The 11289-nt window shown below is 43.6% G+C and overlaps 1 protein-coding gene across 3 annotated transcripts in view; it reads right to left on the reverse strand.

Annotated features, from left to right (window-relative positions):
• The window catches only part of Aasdh (aminoadipate-semialdehyde dehydrogenase), a 26204-nt gene that overhangs the window by 10762 nt on the left and 4153 nt on the right, over nucleotides 1-11289 (reverse strand). For all 3 annotated transcript variants that reach the window (XM_005359376.3, XM_026785316.1, XM_026785317.1), the window contains exons 4-8: nucleotides 9182-9492; nucleotides 6717-6909; nucleotides 1793-2034; nucleotides 1250-1356; nucleotides 625-797 (exon numbers count right to left, since the gene is read on the reverse strand). In XM_005359376.3, coding sequence (XP_005359433.1) covers nucleotides 625-797; nucleotides 1250-1356; nucleotides 1793-2034; nucleotides 6717-6909; nucleotides 9182-9492 — 1026 coding nt within the window. The remainder of the gene's footprint in view (nucleotides 1-624; nucleotides 798-1249; nucleotides 1357-1792; nucleotides 2035-6716; nucleotides 6910-9181; nucleotides 9493-11289) is intronic.

An 11289-nucleotide genomic window follows, 5' to 3' on the forward strand; every position in this document is an offset into this window, starting at 1 on the left:
CAACAAAAACATTTAAAAATGTCCATCTAAAGCCAGACTTGGGGAGTCGTGCCTGTAAGCCTAACACTAGGAAGGCCAATTGGAGAGTCATGCCTGTAAGCCTAACACAAGAAGGCCGAAGCAGAAGGACTTGGAATTTTAGACTAGCCTGGGCTACATAAACAGATTCTGCCTCAAAATAAAACTACTAAACAAAATATCTTTCTGATGGAAATAAGAGATACCTTGAATTATCCATGCCTTTTACTGCAATTATTTTGGGATTTTTGTTTTGTTTTGTTAGGTTTTTTGATACAGGGCTTCTGTATGTAGTCCTGGCTGTCCTGGAACTCATTTTGTAGACCAGTTTGGCTTTTAACTCAGAGATTTACCTGCCTCTGCCTCCTGAGTGCTGGGATTCAAGGTGTGCACCACCGCCACCTGGCACTGATTCTGTCTTTTTTTTTTTTAAAGCTAGGATCCTGTTATATAGCTCAGCCTGGCCTTGAGCCCATAATCCTCAGCCTCAGCCTCCTGAGTGATGTGTCAGGCATGTGTGCTGTAGAGGAACTGGCACAGAAGTCTGGCGGTAGCTGCCTCTGCTGCCTAATACACTAAGAGACACTTAGTGTTAAATGACTCTACCTGTCGTACAAGCTCAATGTTAAGACGTTTGCCATGGCGCTTGATCTGGGTGTCCTTTCTTCCCAAGAAAAACATATCTCCATCTTTCACAGTCACAAAGTCTCCTGTGGCCCGCATGGTGCCAGGAGGCACTGCCGTTTCACCATCCAGGAAACACACTCTGTTTTCCCCACCTTTCAAAGACACAAACTCCAATGTCACAAAATCCATGGAAAATTGATTTAACAACATCAAAATCAAAGTATCTCTAAAATTCAGTAACTAAGATTCAGACCTTGACTATATTAAAATGAGGAGACTTTTTAATGCTACCCAGGCACAATAACTTCAGGAAGCTGGCAAAAGGATAAAACCAAACTTATTTCTAAAAATATTTATGATTATAAAAATATCATTAGAATACTGCTAGGTAGTTTTGTCTACAAATGCTAACACTTCAAATCATGTTTCTAGATAATTAGAAACTACATGTGAAACTATTCGGGTAAACACAAAATATTTTGTGATTATGAAAAGACTAAAATTTATCACGGAAAAGTGCACTCTATATTAAAAAAACATGAAATGAACATAAGAAACATCTGATTTTTCTTTTTGAAAAATAAACCAACAAACATGAACCAACCTAAAAATACCTGGCCGGTGCCCTCGTGAACTAGGGAGCCGTTTGTGTCCCTGACTTCGACCACCGTTCCGAGGAGTGGTGATCCCAGCTGCACGGGAGATTCGTGTCTGCAGAAAAACACAACCCAGGGCAGGCTTAAAATTCACATGTGGGCACACTTCCCAGTGTCTCAAAAGCACACTACAGCAAACAAAGACAAAAGCAGTTTATGGTACAATGCAAAGACGCCTGAGGAAATGGTTTGGTACCGTGTGTTATGTCACAAAAGGATCTGGTAGAATCTTGTCACCAGTTATAAGAAAGATTTTGGATTCTTAAGTTGAAATAGTGTCTTAAATATTATCACTACAGCACCTGACAAACCCTGTCAGTAGGGTTAGGAGCATAGCTCCCCAGTGGAGGGTGGGCTTAGCAAGCAAAGACTATCACCTTCAACAGCGTCACTTTCAACTGCCATCCCCAACAAAACTCACAAGCCCCAGGGCTAATGCTAAGATCTCGGGAGAAGACTCCCCCCTCTATTGAGTGTGACTAAAGCCTTACTTCACAGGAGAATTAAGGACTTCCTCGGGGATCCTGTAGAAAGTCGCCCAACTAGACACCTCTGTGATACCATAAATGTTAAATATTCGTGTCTTATTGCCTTCGCCTCTCCAGCTTCTGAGCACAGCCAGTGAGGGGAAGGCTTCCCCACCAAGGGCCAGCACTCTCAGAGAAGTATGCGCTGACAGGACAGTGGACTTGATGAGCTCACATCCAAATCTTCTCAGCAATGTTGGCGTTGCCTGGAAACACAATAAAAATCACTTAGTTTCCTCCTTCTGTATGCAAACACTGTAATCATTACTTCGGAACCTATAAGGACACTAAGACTGTATTTTTATTTTTTTTAAAGATGCATTATTATTTCTGTGTATGTTTGTATGTGTGTGCCTGCAGAAGCCAGAAGAGGTCATTGGATGCCTATGGCTGGAGTTAGAGGCATTGTCAACCACTAGACAGAGTGCTAGGGACTGAACTCTGGGCCTCTGAGAGAGCAAGGAATACTCCTAACCACTGGGACATCTCTCTAGCCCTACGGCTATAATTTTCAGTTGGTAAGCCCTATTTATAAAACCCTAATAAATATTTCCCATCTTATCCATTTTATTGTATCCATTTTATTGTATATATAAACAGTTTATTTCTTTTTTATTATCATGGTACTCCACTGTATAAATTAAGACTTTTTTCCATTTCCATATAAAATCTAGGATCAACTTGTGAATTTCTATCAAACATTTCCTGGGATTTGGTAGGATAGTGCATTTAATATAATTTATAGACTGAGTGTGAACTCCACTGTTGACAATGCTTGGACTTCTACATAAGTGTGAGATGCCTGTCTATGTAGGTGTGTCTCTAATTTTCGTCAATGATGCTAGAGTTTTGGTGGATGAATCTTGCTATTCTTTCTCCCTCCTCCCCCCACAACCATGTCTTGATATTCTTTAAACTTATTCCTATTTTATTATTTTTGATGCTATTGTAAAAAAATATTTTCTTAATTTTGCTTTAGGCATTTTCTTAATAGAAATATATATAGAAATACATATGACTATATGCATACATTTACACATTCAAGTACAGCTGGTTTTTATATCGAGTGTGTATCTTCCAGATTTGCTAAATGTTTATTCGTACTAATGTCTTCCTCATCCTGCCTTTCCCCGTTCTGCAGACACATGATCATGCTATCTACACACGAAATTTTTCCTCTGCCTTCTCCTTTTTCTTCTCTCCCTCTTCTTCCTCCTACTCTTCCTTCCCTTACCTTTGCCCTTACTGCACTGGTGAGACTCACCAGCATTAAGAGCTCTCTCTTCTTAATGAAGAGCAGAGAGTGCCAGGCAGTGGTGGCGTGTGCCTGTAATCCCAGCACTCAGCAGACAGACCTCTGTGAGTTCAAGGCCAGCTTGGTTTACAGAATGAGTAATTTCAGGACATGAAGAAACCCTGTCTTGAAAAACAAAAAATAAAATAAAATAAAAGGAAGTTTGGTGAAACCACAGACCTACCAGAGAGCTGAGATTTAAGGCACATATCATCACACATGGCTCTCTTCAATTCTTTAAGATTTATTTCTATGTGTATATATGTGCATATATGTGCAAGTGCCCACAGAGGCCACAAAAGGGTTCAGCATCCCTAGAGCCGGAATTCCGTGAGCCATGGACATGGGGGCGCCTTCTGGAGACACAGCAAACACACTGAGCCACAGATCCATCTCTCCAGCCCCATCACTTCAATGTTTTTTTCTTTCATTTTTTGACTTTTGTGATAGGATCACACTATATAGTCTTGGCTGGCCTCAAACTCACAAAAATCCACCTGCCTCTACCTCCCAAGTGCTGGGATTAAAGGCGTGTTGCTGGCACACCCAGTATCAGTATCTTTCACCATTTATAATATAATATCTTAAAATTAAACAAAAAACAAAAAGAAACAAACAACAACAAAAAACAAAAACAGAGGGCAGTGGTGGTATACACTTTTAATCCCAGCACCCAGGAGGCAGAGGCAGGTGGATCTCTGAATTCAAGGCCAGCCTAGTCTACAGAGCAAGTCCCAGGGCAGCCAGAGCTGTTACCTAGAGAAACTCTGTCTCTAAAAACAAAACAAAAAACAAAAGGATTATTATTATCTCTATGACTGTTTTGCTTTCATGCATATGTGGGTGCCTGAGGAAGTAAGAAGGCACCAGATCCCCTAGATCTTGGGGTCTGAAGTGACGGGTGGTTATGAGCACCATGTGGGTGCCGGGAACCAAACTGAAGTCCTCTGGAAGACCAGCAAACGCTCTTACCCTCAGCAACCACTCCAGCCCATCTCGCTGAGCCATTTACCATGTTCTACACTCTGTTTTATAACTTCTGTGAGTGCTTCCTCTCCATGCCTACGTGTGCACCATGCGTGCACCATGTGTGCCTAGGCGGTGTTCTCAGAGGTCAGAAGATGGTGTCAGATCCTCTAGAACTGGAGTTACAATTATGAGCCACCATGTGGGTGATAGAAGTTGAACCTGTCCTCTCCAAGGACAGCGTCTGAATTCACAGTGGGTGTGACAGCACACACAAAATCCATGCAAGCCCAGGCCAGTTCAAGTCCCAGCATGGAGAGAGGAGTTGGGCACAATGTCCCACTCCTAACCAAGGAGCTACCAGCAACTGCCAGTTTCTCTTAAGAGTGTAGCCCTGGATTCTAGCCATAAATAAAGGACATTGAGCCTATAATATGAGATCCTAGAGAAGCTAAATAAGAAGGTGATCTCAAAGAAAAACATAAAGTTATCCTCCTGATATTGGAAGGAGACAAGATTGCCAGGCAAAAATTGGAAACTTGAGGGCTGAAGAGATGGCTCAGAGATTAAGAGCATTGCCTGCCCTTCCAAAGGTCATGAGTTCAAATCCCAGCAACCACATGGTGGCTCACAACCATCTGTAATGGGGTATGGTGCCCTCTTCTGGCCTGCAGGCATACACACAGACAGAATATTGTATACATAATAAATAAATAAATATTTTTTAAAAAATGGGAAACTTGGGGGTGGGGATGAGGTGGGGGTAAGGGGAAATGGGGAGAAAAAAGTGAGAAGGGAGGATGGGGAGAGCTTGGGGGAATGGGACGGTTTGGATGGAGGCAGGGTGGATATGGGAGTAGGGAAGTATATATCTTAATTAAGGGAGCCATTTTAGGGTCGGCAAGAGACTTGACTCTAGAGGTGTTCCCAGGTGTCCAGGGAGATGTCCCCAGCTAGATCCTTGGGCAGCTGAGGAGCGGGAGCCTGAACTGGCCCTATCCTATAGCCATACTGATGAATATCTTGCATATCACCATAGAAACTTCATCTAGCGATGGATGAAGCTAGAGGCAGAGACCCACATTGGAGCACCGGACTGAGCTCCCACAGTCCAAATGAGGAGCAGAAGGAGGGAGAACATGAGCAAGGAAGTTAGGACCGCAAGGGGTGCGCCCACCCACTGAGACAGTGGGGCTGATCTAATGGGAGCTCACCAAGGCCAGCTGGATGATGGAGCATGTGATCAAACCAGACTCCCTGAACGTGGCTGTCAAGGATGGCTGACTGAGAAGCCAAGGACAATGGCACTAGGTTTTGATCCTACTGCATGTAATGACTTTGTGGGAGCCTAGTCTGTTTGGATGCTCACTTTCCTAGTCCTGGATGGAGGGGGGAGGACCTTGGACTTCCCACAGGGCAGGGAACCCCGACTGCTCTTTGGACTGGAGAGGGAGGGGAAGGGGGATGGGGGATCAAGAGGGAAATGGGAAGAGGTGGAAATTTTTAATTAAATAATAAAAATAAATTTAAAAAATTAAAAAAAAAAGTGTAGCCCTGGTAAGTTGACCATGTGTCAGTGAAAGGCCACACATCCAAGAATATTTGATCTGCACAAATCAGCCTTTGTGGTGGTTTAAATAAAAATGGTCCCCATAGGCTCATAAGAAGTGGTACTATTAGGTGTGGCTCTGTTGGAGAAAGTGTGTCATCTGGGGTGGGCTTTGAGGCTCATTTTCTCTCTCTTCCTGCTGTCTGCTGATCCAGATGTAGAACTCTCAGCTCCTTCTCCAGCACCATGTCTACCTAAGTGCCACCATGACAATAATGGACTAAACCTTTGAACTGTAAGCCAGCCCCAATTAAATGTTTCCTTATAAGAGTTGCTGTGGTCATGGTGTCTCTTCATAGCAATAGGAACCAACACTGCCAGGCTCCTTTGTTTGTTTGTTTGTTTTGGATTGTTTTTTGGGGGGTGGGTTGTTTGTTTGGTTTTGGTTTTTCAAGACAGAGTTTCTCCGTGTAGCCTGGCTGTCCTGGAACTCACTTTGTAGACCAGGTTGGCCTCAAACTCACAAAGAACTGCCTGCCTCTGCCTCCAGAGTGCTGGGATTAAGGGTGTACACTACTTTACTACCGCCTGGCATCCTTAGTTTATTTTAAATACAGGATTCTAGGTATTTCAGGCTAGCCTTGAACTCACTATGTAGCAGAGGTTGGTCTTGAGCTCCTTATAGGAAGACTCCACCTCCCAAGTATTGAGAGGCTAGGCAGGTGCTAACACACTTGGTTCTTAGCTCATCTGTAATGGTGCAATTAATATACTAGCGTTTGGTAGGAAACATAATATGCTTAAATGTTGTGAGAGAAGATACCCCAACAGTACACCATAGTCAAAGTCGAGTTCCTCCAGCTGTACTACAGGTAATGCAAAGTTACTGATTCTCTGGGCATGACTAACTGAACTCTCTTTCATTTTAAAATGATTGCCATCACAAGGTGGTACCTTTGATGAGCTAACTGCACATCATCAATCCACTGGGAAGAACTATAGAAATATAAAGGATTCTCTAAGACATGTAACATTAGGAGAATGTAGATGCAAACTTTTCTGTTGCTACTGAAATATACCTGTAGAGCGGTCACTCTGTGGCGGGAAAAGAGAACATCAGCTAACTTGGCTGGGAACACTTTGACAGAAGTTGGCACGATGAGCAGACAGGCACCACTGGACAGAGAAACAAATATTTCCACAACAGATGGATCGAAGGTCAGAGGCGAAGCCAGAAACAAAACGTCTTCTTGGGTGATGTCAAAAAGCACCCTAGGGACAGACAGAGCATAGCTGTCATAAGGAACGCCCAAGCCTGGGTAAGCACAGACCCTAAAGAACCATTAAGTAGGGACGGGAGAGACAGCTGGGTGGTCAAAAGCACTTCCTGCTCTTGCAAAGGACCCAGGTTCAGGTCCCAGCACCTGCATGGTATTTCACCACCATCTGAAACTCTTGTTCCATGGAATTCATGCCTTCTCCTGACATCCATGAACACCAGGCATACACTGACATGAATGCAAGGAAAACATTCATATGCATAAAATAAAAATAGATGAATCTAAACAAAGAAGAGAGGGGAAATCAGTTATCAGGAGAACACATTTTCTGAATGCTTCAGGCTTTGTTCTTCAAATTAACCAATGGTGCAGCTGCTGCTAGAAACCCTCTTTACAGAAGGCAGGACTGAGAGCCCTTTAGGTGTGGTAGCGCATGCCCACAATCCTAGCACTTGGGAGCAGAGAAGGGTGGGTCTCTATGAGTTTGACGACTGTCAGAGCTACATAATGAGACCCTGTCTCAAAAAAATTTAAAAATAAAATAAATAGAAGAAAGTCCCTTAAATAATAGCATTTACCCCCTTCTACCAGACAGACTTTCTGATATGTCAATTTAGACAGAGTGAACTATAACCCCCAGAATTCTTTTTCTACTATGATTTCGTTCTTATTTTTGTTGTTTTGTTTTTCTTTTGCTTATAGAGATATTCTGGCTGGCCCTGGTACTCACTATGTAGTCCAGACTAGTCTCAAACTCACAGCAATCCTCCTGCTTCAGCCTTCCAATAGCTAGAATTACAGATGTGAATCACCAGTTATACGGGTTCCCCTTTAAGGGGGAAGTCAGAGAACAGAAGGATGGCAGCTGCCATTTAGTAAAGATACACCCTCTTGTCGGTTATTCTGCTGAACGTTCCAGTCCACAGTCAGCTGAGTGTTATCAATCCTGGAATGGCTGAATTTCTCCTTAGTGAAAACCAAACAGGGCAGGAGAGACGGCTTTATGGACCAGAGCATACTAGTGCTCCAGCACCTACTGAGAGGTCAGGCAGTTCGGTCTAGGTAACTCCAGCTCAAGAAGCAACCAAAGTCTCTGGCCTCTGCAGGCACATACCATACCCACAAGAATATACAGACATATACACAAATTAAAAACAAATTAAAATATTTTTTAACAAGCAGCAGCAGCAGCTGACCGTGTTTTCTGACTGCTGTAGACAGTCTCATGCCTGTGGGGTCCCAGCCTGCTATGACTCTCTCCTAGCTGCGGACTCTGTGGTCGCCACACTGTGAGAGGCAGTTCCTCATAATAATTCATTATTATATTCTGGTTTCCTTTCAGTAGACTCTTCCTTCTGTTTGATTTATTTTTCATTTTTATTTCTGAAGACATTGTGTGTGCGCATTGCAAATGCACAAACCTGTGAGGAAAGGGTGCTAGTGGATTAGAGGCGCTGGTGGGATGCCTGGGATCTTACCTCCAATCACACACACACACACACACACACACACGCACGCGCACACAAATACGCACGCGCACGCACACACAAACCTGTGAGGAAAGGGTGCTAGTGGATTAGAGGCGCTGGTGGGATGCCTGGGATCTTACCTCCAATCACACACACACACACATACACACACACGCACGCGCACACAAATACGCACGCGCACGCACACATGCACACGTGTGTGCACACACACACGCACGCGCACACAAACACGCGCGCACACACATGTACACGCGTGTGCGCGCACACACACACGCACGCACGCACCCACATCAATCAGGCAGATCCAACTGATCAGTTATTTAAGATTATTCACTTGGACCAAGATTTACAAAGATTTAAACTCACTTTTCTTTTTTAAAATGCAAGATTTTGTTTGTTTGGTATTTTGTTTTTCAAAACAGGGTTTCTCTGTCTGACAGCCCTGGCTGTCCTGGAACTTACTCTATAGATCAGGCTGGCCTCGAACTCACAGAGCTCCACCGGCCTCTGCTTCCCGAATGCTGGGATAAAAGGTGTGGACTATCACTGCTCAGCTAAAATAGAAGGTTTTTGTTTGTTTATTTGTTTGTATTTTGAGACAGGGTTTCTCTGTAGCTTTGGTGCCTGTCCTGGAACTAGCTCTTGTTGACCAGATTGGCCTCGAACTCACAAAGATCCGCCTGCCTCTGCCTCTCAAATGCTGAGACTACGGGCGAGTCCCACCACACCCAGCTTAAAGCACAAATTCTAAAGGATTCAAAGGACAGGACTCACCGAAAGTGCTGGACATTTGGTAGTATGCATGCGTGAGGTACTCTAACAATCTTTGGTGTCCCTGTGGTCCCCGAGGTGTGTAGAACATAAGCCAAGCAATGCTCCTGCCGAATGTCCACGTGTGCCCTCCCTTCGATGCTGCTCTCAGAACTCATGCTGGTTTCTTTATCATCCACCTCGAATTTCTCTTGTCCATCACTGAGCGCCGACACCTCACCGTTTCCCCAGTGAAGTCTGAAGAGCACCAGGTCCTTATGTTCCACTGAAACTGTGTCATAGTTCAAAACTGCTTCATGTGAAGATCTGAATTTCTGTTAGAGAAAATATTTACAAATATTAACATATTAAAAAGGCTTCTTTGGGCTGGAGAGATGGCTCTGCTCCTCCAGAGGTCCTGAGTTCAACTCCTAGCAGCCACATGGTGGCTCACAACAATCTGTAATTAGCTTCTGGCCTGCAGCGTACATGCAGATAAAATACTGTGTATATAATAAGAAAGAGAGGAAGGAAGGAAGGGAGGGAGGGAGGGAGGAAGAAAGAAAGAAAGGCTTCTTTTATAGAAATGTAAAAGATCCATTTACTCATTCAATATGGCTTAACCAGGGATGGGAGTACGAGCTATGATCTGGGAACAAGGAGAAATAAGACATACCTAAGAGTTAAGTGTCCTTACTTTCAAACTCACCTTCAAAGCAGATGTATATAAAAGCATGCAACTGTAATGCAACATTGGAAAAATGATAACAGCACATGATGACTGAGATGTTAGTGGAGAAGCAGAATTTAACTCCACAGAAAGGGTCCGAGATTTCAGAGGCAATATTTGTGTTCTCCAAATGAGAAGATGGGTAGTTCAGACAATCACCAATACAGAGTCACATGATCTAAGAAAGCTGACACTGGAGAACAGTAAGCTCTTCAGAAATGTGGCAGAAATGGAGGAGAAGGTGAGGTTTGGTGTAGGTGAAAGATGAATGGAGATGAACGGAGAATCCTCAATTACTTTGTGTAATTAGCGTAAAGTACCCTTAGCCTATATAGGATGGGACCCATCTGAAAGTGGCAACAGCACGGGACTAAACTCCGTTAAATTAGAGCCACTTACTGAATCCTTTACAATGGTTCTGAGCTGGTCTTGAACTAGAAGTGGACAGCAAGGTTCTGCAAGCAGCCTCAACAGAAGTTGGGACCTAATGGCTATGGTTCTGGCTTCGGTGCAATGCAGGAGTGAGCTGGATGAAACGGTGTTATGTTTATTTTGTTTGGTTTTTGATCTTTGGAAACAAGTCCTTGCTATGTGGACCACTTCAGCCTGCAGCTGGAGGTCATCGTCAGCACCCTGAGTGCTAAGACTACAGGGTACACCACCACTGGACCCATACACACTGAAAGTGGGGTCCTTCTGAATAGAGCTTCTTGTGTTGATTGATAAAAGCAGCTTCATTGAAACAATCTAAGTTTTCATATTAAACAAATAAATATAAATAATGAAAGGTCAAATCCTGGTAGCTTGCCACATTTTCTGCTTGTGTGTTTGTGTATGTGCACATGTTAGAAGCGGCATGTTATATGAAGCCTGTTGTGCTATAATAATATTAAAGGCAAACTGTACCCATCTGTAACCTCAAAATACACGATGAGGTGGAGTCAGCAGGACCTTCTAAAAGAAGTTCACACAAAGCTTCTAAAAGAAGCTGAGCACAGTGGTGCATGTTTTTAATCCCAGCACTCAGGAGGCAGAGGCAGAGGCAGAGGCAGATGGATCTCTGTGAGTTTGAGGCCAGCCTGATCTACAGAGTGAGTTCCAGGACAGCCAGGGCTAAATAGAGTAACCCTGTCTGGGTGGTGGTGGGGTGGGGTGGTGTGGTGGTGGTTTATGTGTATCTGTATACCTGCTTGTCTGTGTGTGTAACATGTGGGTGCAGAAGAGAGCACTGAAAATCGTGAACTGGAGTTACAAGCTTTTGTAAGCCACCCAGGGTGGGTACTGGAACTGAACCCAGGTCCTCTGCAAGAACAGCAAGTGCTCCTCTGAGCCATCTCTCCAGCCCTATACTTAAAAATGTTTTATTTTATTTTAGTTTATTTATTTATTTATTTATTTATTT

This window comes from Microtus ochrogaster, linkage group LG1, assembly GCF_000317375.1.
Source record: "Microtus ochrogaster isolate Prairie Vole_2 linkage group LG1, MicOch1.0, whole genome shotgun sequence".
Lineage (NCBI taxonomy): Eukaryota > Metazoa > Chordata > Mammalia > Rodentia > Cricetidae > Microtus > Microtus ochrogaster.